The sequence below is a fragment of the Hakea prostrata genome, chromosome 5 (assembly GCF_041222555.1).
Source record: "Hakea prostrata isolate BN-2017 chromosome 5, UWA_Hpros_2, whole genome shotgun sequence".
NCBI classification, from domain to species: domain Eukaryota; kingdom Viridiplantae; phylum Streptophyta; class Magnoliopsida; order Proteales; family Proteaceae; genus Hakea; species Hakea prostrata.
The window spans coordinates 15,353,202-15,376,209 of NC_142604.1; the positions used below are offsets into that span (position 1 = coordinate 15,353,202).

General features: G+C 38.2%; 1 protein-coding gene across 1 annotated transcript; it reads left to right on the top strand.

Annotated features, from left to right (window-relative positions):
- Window positions 1-256: 256 nt before the first annotated feature.
- Window positions 257-22,596, top strand: LOC149015389 (V-type proton ATPase subunit B 2-like). Its single transcript, XM_089156567.1, has 15 exons — window positions 257-364; window positions 1,213-1,277; window positions 15,422-15,477; window positions 15,583-15,681; window positions 17,327-17,386; window positions 17,925-18,036; window positions 18,135-18,343; window positions 18,779-18,910; window positions 19,045-19,182; window positions 20,196-20,346; window positions 20,445-20,527; window positions 21,088-21,135; window positions 21,269-21,322; window positions 21,543-21,626; window positions 21,802-22,596. The coding sequence occupies exons 2-15, from the start codon at window positions 1,220-1,222 to the stop codon at window positions 21,985-21,987; spliced, it is 1,470 nt and encodes a 489-aa protein (XP_089012693.1). The 5' UTR covers window positions 257-364; window positions 1,213-1,219; the 3' UTR covers window positions 21,988-22,596.
- The last annotated feature ends 412 nt before the right edge of the window (window positions 22,597-23,008 follow it).

Below are 23,008 nucleotides of genomic sequence, written 5' to 3' on the forward strand. Positions count from 1 at the left end.
TGGTATCTTGGGGATACTTTAAACCTTGATCGTGAAGAACTTTGTAATTGCTTAAAAAAATAAATAAATAAATTCAAGTGAAGGGGTTGAAGTTAAATACATGAAATTTTTTACGACTTTATAACTACGAATATATGGCCTACAAGTGATTTTTTTTTTTTTTTTAGAAAGTAGGCCCAACCCTGTGGGGCCCATTAGTTTGTGGTCGACAGTCTCTGCTCACTGCTCCCCTTCAGCGAAGAGGAGCCGGACTCGTGGAAACTTTCCAATTAGTCATTTTTTTCATCCTTATCAAATTTTTATTTCTGTCCCTTTGCATCCCCGCACCACCTCTGTCTCTGTGGATCTCACACACAGATCATAGGTAAGCTCGTTCTCGGATCTCTTCCCGGTTACTGTTTAACTTTGAAGTATCTCTGGTCATGTCTGAATCATTATTAATCGCTGATACATTTGTACCACTCGATTGATTCCGTAGCTGATTGAGAAATTCCGATTAGTTGGGAATAAAGATCGGATCATTTCGAAGCTTCAGTTCTTAACAAGTAGTTGAATTTGATGTATACTTGACTGTACTTGTATCTGCAACTAATTTCCAAAACCAATCCTCTTAGCTGTTATACTTCATAGAGGAGGATGACAAACATATATTTTGGAAGATTAGGGTTATAATTCGGTTGCGAAGTCGATTCATCTCTGTAAGATTATTGGTTTCGTTCCATGTTTTCTGTCGATTTTCAGTGTGTGATCTTAGTGAGAAGGCTACTTCAGCGTATGGCTTTTATTTCATTTAAAGGTGTTTGTTTCCTAATCATTGGTTGTAGTATAACTCAAATTTTGGTTGATTTTCTTACCAAAAGTTTCTTTTTAGTTGATTTGATTAAACTTTTTTAGCTTGAAATGAAAGGGTAAAATTCATGTTTCATTGCCTATGCTTTTATTATCTTCAAAAGATTAGCATAAACAACGTTGAATTTAGCTTGGCCCTTTCAGAAAGAATTTATTTGACTGCCAATGAAAATTGAGGAGAATTAGTAATCGTGCTGTAGTTTTATCCTCTCTCTATTGTCTGTTGCGCTATAGCATTTCATTGGTTCTCTGAATTTGTCATGCATGGTATGTGTTATGGCTGATTGTATGTCGGATGGCTGTTTGTATGTGTGTCTGTTCCCTATTCTTATACTAATGGGTGACTATTACCCGTGATACCAGCTTAACGATGGGTCTGACCCAAAAGAAAACTGACATGGAGGAGGGACAGCTGGAGATTGGCATGGGTAAGATTTTTGGTACCTCAACTTATGTCTTTGTTTCAGCCTCAGAAGGTCTGTGACACATGCTTCTGAGGCAGATGAATTTTGTGATTCTTGTAGAGTACTTTGATTATGAATAAATCTGATATGCTAGTATTTGTAGTATATAACTTTGTCAAGATTGAAATTTTCTAAACTGGCACTCTTTAGCCTTGGTAGAACTTATATCAGCTTGTCGTTATGAATGTTTTGACTTCTATATGTTTGGCTTCCTTTAACCTAAAATATTTCAATATTTGATAGCTAAGTTGCGAGGCAAAATGTCTAATACATGGTTGACCACACATTTAATTAGCTTGGCTTGACAAATTTTTCCTCTATGAGGCTTCAATTGAGGTTATGCCAAAAGTTTCATTAAGAAGAGTTGTCCATGGAATTCTATTTGTTATTTAAGCATGTGTCTCTGTGTTCACATATCAGTGGTTCACTGCAATATTTTCTCTAGGTACCTTAGGATGCAATTTGAATGTCTTGCAGTTGTAGCATTGGATTGGCTAAAGAATGTTATGAGCAAGTGGTTTGATCAAAGAATTCTGTCTTGTTGTTCAGCATCGTAGTTAGCTTTCTGAGTTTCTTCAAAATGCCATAACCAAATTTTACTGCATGCTTTTTGCAGTATGCGGTACATGCAAGGTTCAGTTACACTTTAGGTTTTGTTACTTATAGCATGATCCAGGAACCTGCTTGGCTCTGTTTTGGTGCATGTTCATTATAACTGAACTTTTAGCAAAAATAAGTCGAACTCTTATGCAGATTTAGTAGACGGCTAATCTTCCTGGTTGAACTCTGTTTAGTCCAGCTGAACAATTGATGTAAACCTGGCTTCAAATCCCTGTGACATGTTTCTATAGGCCAAAAAAAATGATGAATATCTCAAATTACAATGATGTTGGGCAATTTCATAATTTCACAGCATAATATGTGGACTCTGTTCCGTGAGCAAACGGGTCCTGGGGTTAAATATTAATTACTGTTGAAAGAAGAAGACAATTAAGGAAATAAAGTGTCCTGGAATGATTTAGAAATGATTTTTTGAGACGAGAGCAGTTTACTACATTGAGGAAAAAAAGAGTCTTTGAATGCAAAGGGCAGATTTATCAACCCTCAATAGTTCAACCAAGCACATCCAATAAGAGGATGCAATTTTCTTGTGAGGAAAAGTTGTCCATAGGAACTGATTAACCATAGATTTCAGTCTATGAAGTTGTTGGACAACTGGAATCATTGTTGGCAACTATGTAGTGTAGTTTGGTGATGTGGCTACGCTGGGAATGTCGAACATTGACTTCGCAGTGCAGCTGGTCTGTGGCAGTTTAATCTGGGCATTATTCAAGATGGTGGTGATATGGAAGTATGTGGGCTTATGTGGCATTGTTGGCAGTGTATTAAAGCATTACTAGTGGCAGCACCAGATAAAGAATTCATGTACTCTTACTGTCACAGGTTTGGGCTGATGTGTCAACTTAGGAGCCAATTTGGGAAGGCAGTGTTCAAATAGAAGGATGAATGAACTGGAGAATTGTAGTATGACTGGTCTTCTTCCACTGCTACTGGAATTGTGTATGGTTAAATAGCAGTTTCCATATGTCTAAGGCCTGTATTCTATTAGTGTATGCCAAAATTGATGTTGAAAAGGTGAGGGACAAAAGATATCAATCCAAGCTAGTATGAGTGTATGGCTGCAACTGCTGCCAAATCCAGCCAAGTTGACAAAGATTTGATTGAGATTCCTATCAAAGAACTTGGGTAGCATCCGTTTATAGTGTTTGACTGCGTTATTATCCCATGAGTCTTCTTCAACCTCCGGGTAGCTCCACCTCTTCTTCATCCTCTGCTTCTAGTTTAACCCTTGTTACTCTTTCCCAGAACCCTAAGGTCGATCTCCTTTATGAAATCAACTATGTCCTTGATCAAGAAAAAGTACCTTCAGCAAACCAGATCCATCCTACTAATTTCCCTCTTTTAAATCCTTATTCTGTTTTCCTTAAACTCTCAGAGTCTAAAACCATCAAAACCTTGCTCAAGCCTCGCAAGACACCTGCTATCAAGGAAGTTGTTCAAGCAAGCAGCTTTTCATAGTTCCATGTAGATTCTTCTGGCAAGGAACAATACTTTATTATAGATTTGGCTTCCGATCTCATCAAGCATTGGCTTCCAATCTCATCAAGCAATGGCTTCTTCAAGGATATAGGTGGTGCTCTTCGTCTCTCCATTACTTTTCATGGAAGACGTGGCTTTTGCGTTGATGTTCTTGATTCAAGATTCCTCAAGTATCAACATGCTATCATCAGTCATCTTTAGACTACTTTGAATGCTGGCACAATGTTCTTCACTATCTTTCCCAACTATAATATCTCGTTGGTGGATCCGTCACTTCCTCAAGCCTTAAAGCTTATGGGACATATTATTGGCGCTCCACAGGCAATAGGGTCCATTGCGGCAACTCTTTATTATTAGAGGTGCTACAGGCTCCAAAATCACTCCTTTGATTTAGATATTGGACATACCAAAAATCATAGTAGAAGATCTCGCTCTCAAGCGAGATCTCACTATCATGAAAAACTGAGATCTCGACCATCTTGGCGAGATCTCGGTCGAGATATGCCATTTTTTGGGCGTCAACTCGGTAGCCCATCTCGGTGGGTTTAGGGTCCCAATTGGGCTAAAACTTGGTATTTAGCCTATTTAAGGACTTTGAACACACTAGTGGCATTGGATTTGTGAGAAAATAGCCCTAAGTATGATTTCTAAGTCTACCCATAGTGTGAAACCGACTGTAGGATTAGAGAATGCAAGGTTATATAACATGTAATATAAAACCATTAAAGCATATAAGTGAAAATCAAGTGTATCAAATACATCAAATAACTTAAATGTCATCAAGATTCCATCCATATGAGTATTACAATCTTGACTTTTGAGAATAGAATGATAAAAGTATACAATCGTAGAAGATCTATATAAGTCATTAATGCATAAGTTCATAAGACAAGTAGAGGATGATTGAGCTTCCTTTGATGTTGTAGATGTGCTAAGAGTAGTTGCAAGTGAAACTTTGGCTGAAATTCGCAAAAAAATGGGGCAAAAAGTGAGAGTTCCAGCGAGATCTGGGGCGAGATATGGCGAGATAAAGCGAGATATGATGGGATATAGCGAAATATAGCGAGATCTCGAGCGAGATATCCCATTTCACAGATCTCGACTCGGTTTATGAAAAAACCGAGGTATCTCGCGAGATCTCCCACCATGCGAAGATGCACTACAACTCAAGTGCCTCGGCATATACCTCATGAAGAACTTGTACAACTCCTTGCTGAATCATGGATCATCAATTATGAAGCCATCCATGCTGAACCAGAGCAGCCTCGGCCTTAACTTCTATAAATCCAACTTACAGACAACTTCAGGAAGGCCAAACTAAGATCCGGTTCCCGAAGCCAATTGCTTTTATGATTCTTCCTTTGGAATTACCACAGCAACAACTGTTATCTCATGTGCCAATCCAGTCCTTTTCTCCTGACAGGTCTCCTATTTATGCTTTTAAATCCTCTTCAGGACCTAAGTTTTTTGATGTATGTGATTGCGAAGACTACCTCCAAGACGGTGATTCTTTAATCTTCTCTCCGCGGCCAAAGAAGCAACTACCACGATGAGATCGTGATCCTCTTTGGGCTTGTTATTGTGATGGATGCCCTAATGTGGTTCCTCTTGGGGATACACCTAACAAATATCAGTTCATTGTTGAATATGGCTCCAGAAAACCATGCCTTCTTGGTTGTTGCCTAGTCTCGGATGAACCTCCACCAGATCATCTATCTTCACTTTCACATCCTTCTTTCATGATGCAAGGAAGTTCCTCTTTCATTAGCAAGTCTTTTCCAGCTGCTGATACCTTTGAGGATGAGCAATTGACCAACATTGAAAACATGTCTAGAAAATCACTCCTCCCAATACTATTACTCCAGATGGCCACAAACTTGAGAATTTTACTTTTGAAGTAGAGCTTTAAATTGGCAAGCAGAAAATACCCTAGTTTAGAATCAGTACCTACAAAAAATTGTTGCTTATCAAGAAAAGACTTCCATGCAATTTATGTAAGTCAATGCTGATCTCTGCTTCTTATGCGGCAAAGTGGAACAACTACATAATGAGCTCATGCAATTAGCTATAAACCCCAATGGTCAAGTCGTTTCTTCCACCATGGTTTCCAAAGAAAAGGAGAAAAAGTTTTAGTAATCCCAGATTTAGCACCGGCAACAACAGTTACAAAAGCTTCAGACATCTGTCTCCCCTACTGTTCCGACAGTTCCTCAATATATGCCCAAGAAGTTTCAGAAACCATACCAGTATGTTTCACCACTACTTCCCCAAACTTCTTACCCTTCCTTTGATCTCCTTCAGGACTTTGCCCAACAATCCTCTTCGGCCTTGGTCCCACCAGTTTCAGGTTTTCCAACCTTGAGTTCTTCTAATGTTAGAGAATTTCCTATAGATTTCTTATTAGAAGTATGTGAACAACAACGAAACTTGTCAAAGAGGAAGCCCCTTCCCACATCTTCTACACCTCCTTCATGTGGATCTGTTAAGCCTCCAACAAACTCAAATGTGTTAACCTCTTTTCTTAAACTCTTGTTCAAACACCAAACCCTCTGGTACTTTTTGCAAAACCGGTATCACCTGATACTTTTGACCCTGTGACCAACACTGAGGCCGAAACCTCTATTTTAAAACATCTCTTTTCGGTAAATCCAGATGTTTTTACACCAAATCCTCCCATAGTAGATGATGTAGAAGATCCTATGGCAGAAGAACCAATTCCTCCAGCTCCTCAACAAGTACCGTTCACACCTGCTTATGCCCCGTTTGGCAATTATGAGCCTAAACATTTCTTCACCTTGGATGATATTCCAGTCACTGAATGGCCCATTAGATTCCAAGAATTTCATGCTTGGCTTACAATAGAACGTTTACATGAAGGCTCCACCGATAGCACAACCATTTGTAAATTTTTAGCTTGTGCTACTGGTACTTTAAGAGAATGGTATCTTGGCCTTAGTGCATACCGTCAATTACAATGGGCACAACTTCCCCTGTCTCAATTCATCTCTGCTTTATACAGTCAATTTCATAAAGATCTAATTGAACGCAATATTTAAGAACGAGAAGAGTTTCTCAAAATGAAGTGTTGTTCTTTGGACAAAAAAGTCCTCCAAAAACACTATAAGGGAATGCTACCCAAGTTCTTTGTCCTTAGTGGACTTCATGATAGGAATCTCAAGCAAATCTTTGTCAACTCTTTTTCCGAACCTCTTGGCACTGTTGCTCTCAAAGATCTTGCAGCCAAAGGACAAACTATTGATTCTAGTTCTGTTGGTCAACTTTATCAAGCTATTTTATCCTCTTTGGATAAGCTATGTCGCCAGCATACATTCCTGCAATAATGGGAAAAAACTTAAGTCAAACTTGGCACTTCTTGTGACACATGTCATCTTCAGATCAAATGCAAAGATTCCAACTGTACATGTCCAACTTCGACTAAGAAGAAATCTCACTTCAAGAAGGTGTTTTTAGAATTCTCGAATCTCAGAAGACTAGTCCAAAGAAATTAAGGCCAGATCTGCTTTCAAGCGGAAACCTCGCAAGAATTGGAAGTTTCTCAGACGAAAGAAGTCTCAAGGAAAGACCTCTGATAAATGTTATGTCAGAGGACAAAAAGGTCATTTTGCTAAAAATTGCCCCAGAACAGATCTCAAGTAGAAAAAAAAGAAGCTCGTCCAAATGGCTCATCAGTTCCTTCTTGAGTTCAAATCTTTTGATGACATCAATGTTGTTGTTAAATCTCTCTATAGTATCTGTCATGATGAAGATGATGCAACACTCTTCATGATAGATTTACCAGAAGATCTCTTTGAGCAAGAAGAATACTCCACTTCTGATGAGGATACTGGCCTCATATACCAGGTAACCCAACCTAATGTTTTCCCTTCTCTTCCTTCTCAACCCAAACCTACCTACAAACCAGCTTCTGTTATCCTCCCCTTTGCCCCGGTAACCATTCAAGAAATCACATGGGCAAAACCAATCAAAGTCATTGCATACTTCGACACTAGTGCCTCTTTCACCAGGTTATCCCCTGATATTCTCCCTTCCGAATCATGGAAATCATGCCATCAATCTCTTTTGGCTGCAAATGGAGAATCTTTCTTAGTAAACCTTGTAACCAAGAATCCTATCAGGATTAAAATCTTCCCCACACTTGTCCTACACCATAGAGTACTGGGTTCTCCCATTCCAGGAAATGACCTCCTTATAGTATTTGATATCCTTAGCAAGTTGTCATCACTCCGTTGGGGACAAACAAGTATTACTTACAAAAGGCAGTTTCTTCCATGGACCACCATTCCACGACTCTTCCGCACTCTCCCTATAGATGACCTCCGTTAAAAGTTTTTATTATATATTAATAAAAACTTGTATAAAAGAACAAATATATTTTCATACTAAGGGCACTTGGCATTGGATCCGATTCTAGTCGATTAGCCACATGCATGATCTCTACTTAATACCTAAATTAAGGAGAATAGATTCCATATTGAGTGTCTATTTCAATAATAATATACATACAATAGGAGTTGAGAAATGGAAAATGGCATTAGGACTTGATTTAATTTGTAAAGAGTTCAAAGATTAACACTTCTTAGCAAGAAGTCAAGAATTCAAAAAAAAATGTATATATATATATATATATATATATATATATATATATATATATATATATATATATATAAATATATATATATATATATATATATATATATATATATATATATATATATAGATAATCCTAAGGGTGGCTCAGCTGGTTAAACACTAACAATTATAAGTAAGAGATCAAAGTTTGAGTCCCCTCGGGCTAGGGGCATAGCCCCATCTACTATGTACCAACCATGTACATAAAGCCGACTGTTCCATAAAAATGATTTTGAGGAGTGGAGCAAGGGTAACAAAGGAATTTTGGGACAAGGAGAAAGCGACATGAAATTTTGAAGTTGATGAAAAATGGAAAAATGGAAAAATGTAATGTTCTCCCTTCTGCTCCAAGACTTGCTCCTTTCATCAGAGTGTTTAATCTCTTGTACTTCCCAATGAAATCCTTTCAAATCCTTTTTTAATCAACTTTCCACGCTTCCCATTCCCTTAAGGGGGATCGCCTCATTGGAAATTAGGAGGAGATCTTATTATGGGGCTTGTGTAAAAGCATCCCTGGGATGGTAGCCGTCTTTGGCCGATTCCATCAAATCCATTACTTTTTTTTTTTTGGGGTAAAAATCCATTACTTATTTTGTCTACTTTATGTGGTAGGCTTTATGACTCTTCCCTTTGTCCCCTCTTTTTTTAAAGAGCTGAAAACGACTAACGGAGTCACAACCTCATGCCCTTCTCCCTTGTTTGTTGTGATGTCTCTTCCCCCCCCCCCCCCCTTCCTATTCTTAAACCCCGTTCATTCTGAACGAAGGCTTTCCCTTACCAACTTTTCCTCTTCTGCTAACCGACCCTTTTACCTTGTGTTGTCTCCTTTCTTTATGTGGTACTTTGCTTCCTCTGTTGTTTTCCCATGGGGTGTCCTGGCTCATCTAGCTCTTCTTGTGACCACTCTCAATGCGCATCCTTGTCTAGCATTCTCGGAAGCTCATGTTCAAATGGACGTGCTCATAGGTCGGGTGATGAGAATGTGAAGGCAAATGTGGCTTATTGGTGTGTGTTGGAGGGCATGGACAAGTTCCGGTAGAAGGATCAATCACCCGTTATCTTCCCAACAAGTAGAGCAAACGAGTTTTGTTAGGCTTTGCACTAGGTTACTAGAAATTACGTGCATCTCTATTGGTAAAGAAGTTAGCTCTAATGCGAGAGCGCGGCGGCGTAACCTACATCCTCTGCTACAATCAGGCCGCTATTGCTGTGAATTTGTGTCAAAAGAGCGTCAGAACACTATACTTTCTTTGCACCTTGGTGGGTTGGTCGTTGATCTTGCACCTGACTTCACCCCATTTCCTGACAACTACAAGCCCGAAGAACTTGCACCCCCATGGCTCTTTGGGTACAACTTCATGAAATATGAGAAGATTGCTATGCTGAGACCCTGGTGGCTGAAGTGGCGTTGTCTTTGGGAAAAGTAGTTGATGTCCAGTTGAATCTCAAATCCTTGGGTTTGCCGAATGATGCTGCAAGAGTCAAGGTCATGTACAATTTGGATACACTGGTGAATTTCCAAATCTCGATCAATAATTCCAAGGGGGACTCTCCTTCCAGCATACATTCTTGCAACAATGGGGGAAAACTCAAGTAAAACTTGGCACTTCTTGTGACACATGTCATCTTCAGATCAAATGCAAAGACTCCAACTGTACGTTTCCAACTCCAACTAAGAAGAAATCTCACTTCAAGAAGGTGTTTTTAGAATTCTCTAAGTCTCAGAATACTAGTCCAAAGAAAATTAACGCCAGATCTGCTTTCAAGCAGAAACCTCGCTAGAATTGGAAGTTTCTCAGATGAAAGAAGTCTCGAGGAAAGACCTCTGATAAATGTTTATGTCTGTGGACAGAAAGGTCATTGCTAAAAATTGCCCCCAAAAGAGATCTCAAGAAGAAGAAAGAGAAGCTCGTCCAAATGGCTCATAAGTTCCTTCTTGAGTTCAAATCTTTTGATGACATCGATGCTGATGTTGAATCTCTCTGTAGTATCTGTAATGATGAAGATGATGTAACTCTCTTCATGATAGATCTACCAGAAGATCCCTCTGAGCAAGAAGAATACTCCATTTCTGATGAGGATTAATGGCCTCATATACCAGGTAACCCAACCTGATGTTTTACCTTCTCTTCCTTCTCAACCCAAACCTGCCTACAAACTAGTTTATGTTATCCTCCCCTTTGCCCCGGTAACCTTTCAAGAAATCACATGGGCAAAACCAATCAAACTCACTGCATACTTCGACACTGGTGCCTCTTTTACCAGGTAATCCCTTGATATTCTCCCTTCCGAATCATGGAAATCATGCCATCAACCTCTCTTGGCTGCAAATGGAGAATCTTTCTCAGTAATCCTTGTAACCAAGAATCCTATTAGGATTAAAATCTTCCCCACACTTGTCCTCCACCATACAGTACTGGGCTCTCCCATTCCAAGAAAATACCTCCTTATAGTATTTGATATCCTTAGCAAGTTGTCATCACTCCACTGGGGACAGAAAAGTCTTACTTACAAAAGGCAGTTTCTTCGGTGGACCACCATTCCACGACTCTTCCTTACTCTCCCTATAGATGACCTCTAGCAAAAGTTTTTAACGGATTGTTGTGCTTCTAATCATATAGAGTTCCTCAAAAATGTGCACATCCCCTCTGGCATAATCCTGAATTCTTCATTAAGCTTCCTTTTTAAGAAAAATAAAGATGTCAATCCAACCAAAGCTAGTCACTCTGGAATGAATCATGCACATCTTGATGGCTAGACAAGAAATTCAGCCATTACTGGCCCAACAATTGGTTGTACCGAGTGGGCTTGTGAAGCATTTAATGTAAACAAGAGAGCATAACATATACGAGGCAAACTCCGCCTTGTCATTAATTACCAGCCGTTGAATGCCTTCCTTGCAGATGACAAATTTCCTCTGCCCCCACAGGCCAACACTTTTAGCTTAGCTATCCTCCGCTTGGATTTTCAGCAAATTTGACCTAAAGGTAGGATTTTGGCAACTAGGTATTCACCCAGAAGAAAGGCACAAAACAACATTATGCATTCTTAGCCATCATCTTCAATGGACTGTTATGCCTTTTGGTCTTAAAACAACCCCCTCTCTCTTTCAAAAGGCCATGTTGAGGCTATATGCTCCAATGGAAAACCAAGCATTAATCTACATTGATAACATCTTGTTGTTCTCGGATACTCTTGAAGAACATGCCCAGTTGCTTGAACAGTTCTATAAGATCACTAAAGAAGCTAGTGTGATTCTATCTCCCACAAAGTTTATCCTGGCTACACCTTCCATTGATTTCTTAGGCTTCACAATCAGCAATGGTTCATATGCTTTTCAGCCCCACATTGGCCAGTCTCTCATTGACTTCCTAGGCATCCTCACATCCGACTCCACAAGTTTTTTGGCATTGTGAATTATATGACATAATTTATTCCTTACAAGGCAAAATATACTCAGTTATATATGGCCAGTTCAAGAAAAATGCTCCCAGATGGACTGAACAACCCACGCAGGCAGTAAAGAAAATTAAGCAAAGTGCCCAAAATCTCCCTCCATTAGCAATCCCCTCTACAAGTACTCGTATTCTGCAGACACCCTCTACAAGTACTCGTATTCTGCAGACAGATGCCAATGACTAGTTATGGTTAGCAGTCCTCTTTGAAGAACTCCATGGCAAAAGACAAGTTTGTGGTTATAAAAGCGGCCCCTTCACTCTAGCTGAACAATCATACCATAACACATTTAAAGAAATCCTCACTTTTAAAAGAGCTATTGAAAACTTTTAGTTCCATCTCATTGGTTATATACTTTCCAAATTGAAATGGATATGACGGCATTTCCCCGCATGCTCCAAATCAAGCCAAAGATGTTTCCAGATTCATAGTTACTCAGATGGGGCACAATGGTTCAATAAGTGGTCATTTACGGTAAAACATGTCAAAGGTAAACATAATGTGCTAGCAGATTTCTTATCCAGACCCTTGAAGCCTTCCCCGGGTATCCAATCCATCATCCCTCTCTGTTTTCCTATTTACTCCTGGTGCTTCGTCCTTAAGACCATCACAAAATTCTCCCAATGGCGAGTTTGATTCTGATGAAGACATTGGACCACCCCACCTCTCCAACCTACCTCCACCAATCTATAGTGACATCTCCTATCGCACTATCATCAGCCGATGCAAAACCACTTACTAAGATACCTTGGCAGTTATCATCTCTAGATATGGTGTAAGAGATGACTGGATTAAATGCCATCCATCTTATCCTTATCTCACCTTATTCACCATTTCCCATACTTGGTCATTCCCCAAAGAACATTATGTGTTCTTTTAAAATCTCTTTATTGTGCATAAAATAGTTCTGCTTCCCTTCCCATGCCATCACCCATTACCTTCAACACTGCCTCCAGGATATCCATCCCACTCCTCCTTTTCTACCAACTTATCAAGTTCCTCCACATTGGTGAACTCCTCCGCCCAAACCTCAAGAAAGGTATCTAGCCAGACTTCTTAAAGAATTTCAACCACTTGAGCAACGGCTTACCTTCTTCCAGTCTCATTATGATGAAAATACACAATCATCCTATTTCATCATGACCCAGATCATATTCACCTTGACTTCATGGAACCAACTCCCCATTATTTTGCCTATCATGCTAGCCATTTTGTTTATGCTACAATTGACCATGATCTGTACTTACGACGGCATGATCGTGATTATTATGAAGAATTGCATCAATTTCAAGTTGATATGGTTGAGTATACAATGTCATAGATCTCAACAGTATCCCAGATCATTTAATTGGACTTGAAGATGCATGGGAACTAAACCATATCATTAATGATCCTGATGTCTCATACATACTTTATGTGTGGCATGATTACCAGATTGATCATCATGATGACTTCGTGGACAGCCAACCTGATGATGAGATCAATGAATGGGATCTAGATTCTGATTAAGTCATGTATTTATGTTCTGTATTTGTAAGGTATTGCATATCAGTAGACGTATGGTATTGTATAAGTGTGATGTAACAATAATGCAAGCGCTTATGTCATCCTTGTGTTATAGAGTAACTTTAATTTCCATTTCATGTGAGTTTAAATTGTATTTGTATTTCATTTCATAGCTATTTTCCTATAAAATGAAACCAAGTGTGTGTAAGTTTCAAGTTTGGAAAGTAAGAAATCTTATTCTCTCTTGTGTTCTCTTTAGTTTATGTTCTTGAAGAAGACTCATGGGATAATAAAGCAGTCTTTAAGATAGGAGCTGCAGAGAATAAATCTTAAACATAAAGAACAACAATGGCTAAAAGAGTAACTAGATGTGGTGCTTTGTTTGAACATAGGTTGTAGATGAGCAGTTATCTAAGAACGCAACTCATTATGAGCTTGACCAGGGCCACAAACGACATCAAAACGCAAGCCCTCCACATTGCTTAAGGACCTTTTGTTGAACAATCTTAGATAGAAAGATCTTTCACCTGGTTCCAAGAGAAACACATAAAGAGACTCTGAAAGCCATAAGAGGTTCTAAAATGTCATAGTTCTAAACACTGCAACTATTATCGTAAGAACTGCAAAAGAAATTAGAACATAATAGTAAAGAGTATATGCATGCAACACCACCAGTCAACAAGTCAGGTAGCAGAGCCGATTGTGTCTGGTTATGAGGCTCGAAGGATGGGTAACTAATGAAGTGGTGCAATGAAGAAGAGTGGCTATGATACCAAACTAAGAATGAAATCGTTTAGATAACATTTAAGAACATAAATTAAAGAGAACACAAGAGGAACAATATTTCTTACTTTCCAAACTTGAAACTTACACACTTAGCTTCCCTTTATAGGAAAAGGAGCTATGAGATGAAATACAAATACAATCCAAACTCACATGAAATGGAAATTAAAGTTATGCAATAATGCAAGGATGACATTAGCGCTTGCATCATTGTTACGTCACACTTATACAATACCATGCAATTCTATACATCTACTGGTATTCAATACCTTACAAATACATAACATAAGTACATGACTTAATCAGAATCTAGATCCCATTCATAGATCTCATCATCAGGCTGGTTGTCCACGAAGTCGTCATGATGATCAATCTGGTAATCATGCCATACATAAAGTATGTATGAGACATCAAGATCATTAATGACATGGCTTAGTTCCCATGCATCTTCAAGGCCCATTAAACGATTTGTGATATTGTTGAGATCTATGTCATTGTACTCAACCATATCAACTTGAAATTGATGCCATTCTTCATAATAATCTCAATCAACAAAACATAAACTAAAGGCAGAAAATAATAGAAGACAAAGAACAATGGAGAGATTAGGATCCATAATACCAGGAAAAGGTAGAAGTCAAAACAAAAGGCAGAAAATAATAGAAGACAAAGAACAATGGAGAGATTGATGCAAACTGATCTGAGGTGAAGGATCACCACAGACAGAGGTGTGTAGGACTGTGATGGCCTCCAACATGAGGAAACTTATAGGCTTATATTTGAAAAACTTAAATAAATAAAGAAGAGGTATCTTATTCAGACTTAAAACTGAATAGGAAAGCAACTTCCCTATGTTATCTACTCCAACAAGGTCAAATGAAAAAATAAAAATAAATTACATAAATATCCCTAGGCAACCATATACATAATTGCATCAGCTTTGTGCTCAACAAGGCCAAATAAAAATAAAAATAAATTACATAAATATCCCTAGGGAACCATATACATTATTGCATCAGCTTTGTGCTCAACACTGGATTGTGCAACATGTTAACCTGAAGTTATGTTGGCAGAATTGAGCTCAGGAGTATTCTCAATATACCAATACTCAACTTGAGAGGGCTAGGAGCAAAAAACTACCTGTGGTATGACTGCAACTCCCACCAGAACCAGAATAAAGGATAGAATAGGAAGAAGTAGAAGGGCAAGGACAAGGAAGAAGATAATAAAGGACTAAAAGACAGTGAAAGAGTTAATGAGAGTTGGCCTTGGATAAAGGATGGAGAAGAATCATCAGAGAGGAAGTAGAATAGCTAGATGGCCTCCCATGAGAACAACTAGCAACCGTAGAAATTTGTGTTAGGGAAAACTCCAATTGTATTTCTCAGTGAGTGTTGACATTTTTTGAGTAAAAGAAACAAAGAAAGAGGTTTCCTTATCAAACTCTAAGGAGAACTTTAAAATCGACTTTCCTACATTATCTACTCCAAATAATAGTAAAAAGAATAAAATTACATTTATTCTTTTGCTTATTGTATCTGAACTCACCATTTACACCTCAAGGGTCTATATAATATTGAAATGGAGCTGATTCCTTTGTGCTTATATTGCAGAGTATAGGACTCTATCTGGAGTTGCTGGACCACTGGTTATTTTAGAGAAAGTTAAGGTAGATTGTTTTCCTGTCCTTCAGTCAGTTTGTTAAGTTGTTTTCATGTCACAGACTCTGTGTATTAATGATTCATCTGGTGGATCAATGGTTCAACTGTTTCAGGGTCCCAGATACCAGGAGATTGTCAATATCCGTTTGGGAGATGGAACAACCAGGAGGGGTCAAGTTCTAGAAGTAGATGGAGAGAAAGCTGTTGTTCAGGTTGTCATGCTGTTGTTGCCTCCTATATTTATTCATATTTTTTAATCTCCAACAGGCTCGTATGTGCACAGGGCCTTCAAACATGGTTCTGAAAAGTTCATCTTTTCTGGAAGGGCATTACTTTTGCTTGTTCTTCTTTGCACGTGTGCATGTTTTAGTAATGCCTTACCTGATTATTTTCCTTGAATTGCTCAGCACTGACACAACTCTACTTTGTAAGGTCTTCAGTTACTTTTTATAGATGAAATTCGCTCATAAGCTGTAACTTTCTCTGGTTATTGGCATGCCTGGGATAGATTGACCTTTTCAGGGTTGGCAAGTTGATATTTGTACCTTCAATCAATTAATCTAAATTTATCATGTTTTCATGGGTTTTTCATAGTGGACAGAGTTTCAACCTAAGATAAATGCTTCTGATGCTAATCTAGTTACTACTCCGTATCTTGTTTGAGGCTTTGGTTTCTTCTTCTGCCTATGTATAATAGGCCATTTCAGGGCTTTACTTCAGTGTAGTGGTTTCCAGCTTTGGGGCTGTCATGGAACTCTCATTCACACTACTTTTTCCATAGATCTGAGGTCACCAGTGTTTCCAGAGGGCTGGAAATAGGGTGGACAGAAAGTTTCATTTCCAAATGACTCCAAATGCCCCTTGAGATGGAGGTTTGAGTTCAAAATGAAAAAAATAATAAAAATAAAATAAAAAATGCAACATCTCGCTGAGATTCGGCTCAACTCCCTTTTTCGGGGACGGTGAGATTGTTCTCGAGTTTGAGTTTCTGAATCTTCTCAATTACGATTTTTCTATAAAGAAAGGCTTAAGTGGAAACGGCCCCATGTTTTTACTATCAATAAGATCTTGCTTTTATGAAATTGTGGTGATTCTGCAAGCCTGTCACAATTCAACAGTGGTAGGGTCGTGGTGATTCGCCTGGTTGTGTATCCTTCTCGTATCTCCTTGTTTCCTTGTTGCTGGAATACATATCAGTACGGTGTTTTCCAGTTCTGATCTCTAATTTTGTTTGTCAAGCCTATAGATCTGGTTTGTGTTATGCATCGATTTTTACTGTTAATATGAGCAATTACCTGTTTGTCCTAGCTCCGTATCTCCAATTGTGTTATATTTATGTACACTATGGGTGCTAGAACTTTTCAACCTCTGATGATCTAAGCAAATCTGTATCAAAATCCAATTCATATTGAAGAATTATGAGGATTTTGTGTTGGATGTGGATATAGGTTTTACATATCTGTGTTGGATCTTGGAACTGGGTTTGAGCATGTTCATGGAAATTGAGTCCAGATTTGAGTCCATATGGATTCTAAGTGCGCCTGGCTCTCACCTATGCACTTCATTTATCTAAGACCATATGAGGATTCTGTGTTGGATATGGATATAGGTTTTACATATTTGTGTTGGATCTTGGAACTAGGCTTGAGTATGTTAATGGAAATTAAGTCCAGATTTTTGAGTTCATATGGATTCTAAGTGGGCCTGGCTCTTACCTATGCACTACATTTAACTAAGACCATATTTACCCTCAAACAGTATGTCATTGATGTTATCAGGTAATTTAGATTTTTCCTATTAACAAGTGGATGCACTTTGCCAACTATATTCTTTGTTCATCTTTTGTTATTTTGGCAGGTTTTCGAAGGAACTTCTGGAATTGACAACAAATACACAACCGTGCAATTCACAGGGGAGGTAACTTTTGATCTTTCTCTTGTTGAACTCAGTGTGGACTAACCCATCCTTGCTCTCCTAAAATTATTTCTAGCAAACATGGCAATAAAAAATAATTGCAGTTGGATTGCTGTAGAAACAAACATTGCAATCTGCTAACCCTTACTGAACTAGCAGGGAGATGCTTTCATGAAATGGATTTCAGTTTGTGTCTGGTATCTTCAGTAGGAACCTAGGGGTTCAATGTTCTCTTCCATCCAATAATAGACAACATGATAGAAGAAAAATGATTTGACATAAGCAAGTGATCCTGGCAAATAGCTGCCCATGATACCTAGAGAATAAAGGATGACCAGAACTGCAAGAAACTTTTTCACTAGCTGGCAATGGTTTTTATATATGTTCCAGCTTATAATCTCGACTCAGCTTGGATGCCAGCACAAAGTAACTAATCCCACCCCTCCCCCTTTTTTTGGCACCCCTCCCTAAGGAAAGGGAAAAGAACATTAATTGCTCTCCCCCCCCCCCTTCTTGTATTCTCACATTTTCATGTTTTCAGGTTTTGAAAACTCCTGTTTCACTGGATATGCTTGGACGGATTTTTAATGGGTCGGGAAAACCTATTGATAATGGCCCTCCTATCTTGCCTGAGGCTTATTTAGATATTTCTGGTAAGTTGTTTCAGCTACTTCTTGATCACCACTTATTAGCTTTTTGGTCTGTAACATGTGTCATTTCTGTCCTATAAACGCTTGTTTGTCACTTTCAGGGAGTTCTATCAATCCCAGTGAAAGAACCTATCCAGAAGAGATGATTCAGACTGGGATTTCTACAATTGATGTCATGAACTCAATTGCTCGTGGACAAAAGATCCCTCTTTTCTCTGCAGCTGGTCTTCCACATAATGAAATAGCTGCTCAGATCTGTCGCCAGGCTGGTCTTGTAAAGAGGCTTGAGAAGACTCAGAATCTCATTGAGGTATGTTGGCCTGCACAACTAGAATTAGGTGTAGAACGAAAAATAGCAATTTGGTTTCATTTTTTACCAGGGTTTTATTGGGAGCTCTTTTAACAGAAAACTGTTAAAGAGTAATCTAAAATGTTTTCACTGGAGAGGACCAGAAAAGGAACTTGTTTCGTTAATATCCTGAAGTGAGATGGTTTATGTGGATATGTAAGTTAAGTACTTGTGTCAGTTTGTAATCTCAAATCAGTTATATAGCTGCTAATTGATTTGGGCCTAATTGTGAGGTTGAAAAATACAGCTTTGTATTTATTCATCAGAATTTTCCGTCTTTCCTTATTGGAGTTAAGGAATTTAGTTGATTTTCTGATTTGGTATGTTATTTATTTTGTAGAACATTAAAAAAATCACTGAGTATGATTATGCTATCTGACCTCTTGTGTGTAACAGGGTGGTGGGGAAGAGGACAACTTTGCCATCGTATTTGCAGCTATGGGAGTAAACATGGAAACAGCACAGTTTTTTAAACGTGATTTTGAGGAAAATGGATCCATGGAGAGAGTGACCCTTTTCTTAAACCTGGTACTTTCCAGTAATTTTATCTGAAACATTTTTTGTAAAAGTTTTATAATCATCTGTTTCAATTGAGGTCTATGTTACATGTTTATGCTCAAGTCTGGTTTCGTTGATGTTATTTCTGCTATGCTTTAATACAGGCCAATGACCCCACCATTGAACGCATCATTACTCCTCGAATTGCTCTGACCACTGCAGAATATTTGGCTTATGAATGTGGAAAGCACGTTCTTGTTATACTGACAGATATGAGTTCCTATGCAGATGCACTTCGTGAGGTGATAAATCCTTTATTTTTCTGATCAATTCCCTATGGTTTTTTCTATATCTCATACATAGATAGATGCTTGCAGCTACATTCTTCTTATGGATTTCTGTTTCCACTCCCCTCAAACTAGCATTTGTGTCTTTTGGTTTGAATCTCAGAATATGATGGTTGAGTTACAGTGAATTGGTAATACTGTATTCTCTTCTTGCAAATTGTGATCAATTTAGAAAGTTGTTAGCTGTTTTGGTTTTCCTTGAGGATTCCTGTTTGAAGTTGCTACTCCTGAACTCCTAGTATTTATTTAGTTATCTTTTTTATTTTCTGTGTTTTGCACTTTGGGGCTTATCTGTGCTTTCCTAGACCAAATATTAGAGCCTCGTGCACTTGGTATAGCCTTAAATTTATATTATATATTACTGTATGTATTTGGACATTTTATTCCCACTGTAAGGAGGCAGAGACGAGTTACAGATCAGCTGGGTATGAATTTATCCAATTTCCTTATTATTTATCCATCATCTATTAGTTTTGATTTGAAGCGTTTCAAGCTGCCTCCAAGCACTCACGATTTTTGAATTTGTATGTGAACCTTATTGTGGACCTAGATGAGCTACATGAGTTCGTGGAATTGTGTAACTTGGACTTTGAAGTCTCATATTCTTACATATAATGCAAAGATATATCAAATTCTCATATAGATTGTGAAGTGTGTATTATGAGCTTTAATCAATTCATTAATTTTACTCTATATAAAACATTCTTAATTTTTTATGAATACTCCACACGTACATAATCCTATGTGCTTATATGTTCGAATGCAGACTTAAGAGAAAAGCACAATGATATCTTGTAATATTCAAGCCTATAGAGATGTAGAAAGTTTGCAAAGTATTCAAAAAGTTGCTAAAATATTCTAATTTTTAACTAGTTTCAGGGTTTTTCATGGACTCCCAAGTCAAGTCCTTTGCAATTCTTTTATGCCTTCTACCACAACTTTACAAGTTATCTATTGATTTTGACTAGGTGTCTGCTGCCCGGGAGGAAGTGCCAGGAAGACGTGGTTATCCTGGATATATGTACACTGATCTGGCCACAATATATGAACGTGCTGGCCGTATTGAAGGAAGAAAAGGCTCCATCACTCAAATACCTATTTTAACTATGCCTAACGATGGTATGATAATGTTACATCAATACAGCTTCAAATAATTGCTTCAGTGAGTGATGAGGTACATGGTAACTAACCATTGCCAATTTTTTGGTGCTGGCCAGATATCACCCACCCCACTCCAGACCTTACAGGTTACATTACTGAGGGGCAGATATACATTGACAGGCAGCTCCATAATAGACAGGTAAGTGCTATATACTAAGAATCTATTTCATATCATCCAGAATACTGGAGAAAAATACGCTAGCAACTCCTCAAAAATGGAGTAATATTTTAGTCAATCATGTTGACAATCAAGGTTGGTGCTGATGGTGACCAATTACTTTCCATTTGTATTGGCCATTTGCTCAGTTCAAGATGGCTGATTTCCTGCTGCCTGGCCCAATCATTTTAACTAATGTACTGTCCAAGCTAGCCAACCATATATGTCTTGTTCCATGTGAATCAGCCTAGGAAAACAAAATAAAGGTGAAACTATCAATGTTTAGTGGTGTGGTGATAAACACTTCCCAAAACAAATCTAAAAAAGGAAGAAGAGGAACATGGAACAGAGAAAATATGTGGCACTGATACGGGCTCTGAGTTAAGCTGGGTTGCTTCAGCATTGGCCCAGCCACGTGCAGTGCTATTTATTACTGTTTTACACTTCCCCACCATGTTTCTGCCTCTTAAAGCAGGTATTATTGTAAATGATAATATGGTTATTTTGAGAACTGAATACTGTTTTCTTTTTCTTTTGAACAGATATATCCTCCAATCAATGTTCTTCCATCTCTCTCACGATTAATGAAGGTAAAGCATAATGTATTAGATGAAATTTGGATTTACTTGCACCCTCAGTTGACTAGCGGGAATGCCTAATCATTTATGGAAGGGCGAAATTAAAGTGAGTTTTTGTTGTAATGTACCTTGCTATATCCTGCAGAGTGCCATTGGTGAGGGGATGACTCGCCGAGATCATGCAGATGTGTCCAACCAGGTATGTATGAAATTAATAGTGGCACATATCCTGCATTCTTGTAAGTTGTAACTTAACTCCTAATTTGGTAGATTTGGTAATTTTGACCCATTTGGCTCTTGCATTTTACAAATTTGAAGTGAAGCTCGGAACTGATTGCAATATTTATTTTGGCCATGATCGATGGTGGTAAATGTGTGTCAATAACTCATTACTTATGTTGGTGATACCCTATGTTCAGCTATATGCAAATTATGCTATCGGGAAGGATGTTCAGGCAATGAAAGCTGTGGTTGGAGAAGAGGCACTTTCTTCTGAGGACCTGGTCTCTCTCTCTCTCTCTCTCTCTCTGTGCATACATGCATATATACATACATTACACTCATATCCACATACATGCACGTTACATTGTGCTTTTGTGAAAGTCTTTTTCTTAGTTTATGAGTTCACCTCTTTTTATTTAATCAGAAACATTAACTATATGACTATTGCATGTACAGCTTTATCTTGAATTCCTGGACAAGTTCGAGAGGAAGTTTGTAAGCCAAGGAGCCTATGACACCCGCAATATTTTCCAATCACTTGATTTGGCATGGACATTACTTCGTATATTCCCTCGTGAGCTTCTCCATCGTATTCCAGCAAAGACCCTAGACCAGTTCTACAGTCGAGATGCAGCTAACTAAGGATGGCTAACAGAGGTCATGAGCCCTGGTCTTGTATCTTAATCCATTGCTTAACACAAGCTTCTCAGTTCGTTCTTCTGGCTTGATTACATTTTCCCTGCTTAGGCTGAGTGGCTCAGTTTATGGGCAAAATAAATGTGTGGTTTTCTTTATAGCCCCACATTAAAGCTGTTATCTAGGTGTTGTTGCCATCAATATTCTTTGTAGAAGATCTGTAATATTTACATATTTTCCAAATTTTCTTTCTGGTGTTACCCAGGTAGACATGGGTACGGCCTAGAAGTGTCTATTTCAGGTATAAGATAGCATGAGATTTTTATGATATAGAAATCGTTGCTGTATTTTGTGATCTGTTGATTCTCTTGCCCCTTCCCTCTTCTCTATTCTTCCTTCTTAGTTTAGTGCATTTATATTCACCTTGAGAACCATTGAAGTCATAGACAGTTTAATTCATCTTGCCATGTGTATGGATTTGTTTCAAGCTATCCTTCTATTCCTGTAACTCTACCTTACATCTGATCTGAAGCCTCATGTGGATTGAATGAATAGTGAGAAATAGAAACATCTTGGAGAAAATTGTGAAAAAAATTACGTACCTGGGTTTTGCTAGCTGAGCATTTACTATGATGGCCAGGGTATAGGCACAGTACAAGTTGAATTTGAAATGGGATTGTGGCTTGGAAGACAGATTTATGATTGGTTCTTTTTTTTTCCACCGTCTTCCACAGATTTAAACCTCACACCACAGATTAATTTTAAAGTTTTTCTTTTTTTTTTGGGAGGGGGTTTGAGTTTGAGTTTGAGTTTGAGTGTCTTGTATTCTAGATATTCATATAACTAATTACGTTGTACTGTTAATTGTATCAGCGTTTTGGGACCAAGTTAAAATTGTAATTATATAGAAATTTGAGTTTCAAGTTTCCCTATAAATAGTCGTTATGACATAAACTATGTGAATCAATCCGGAATTGAGGAACCCATGGATTAGGGACAAACAAAAAATAATATTTATGAGTTGTGA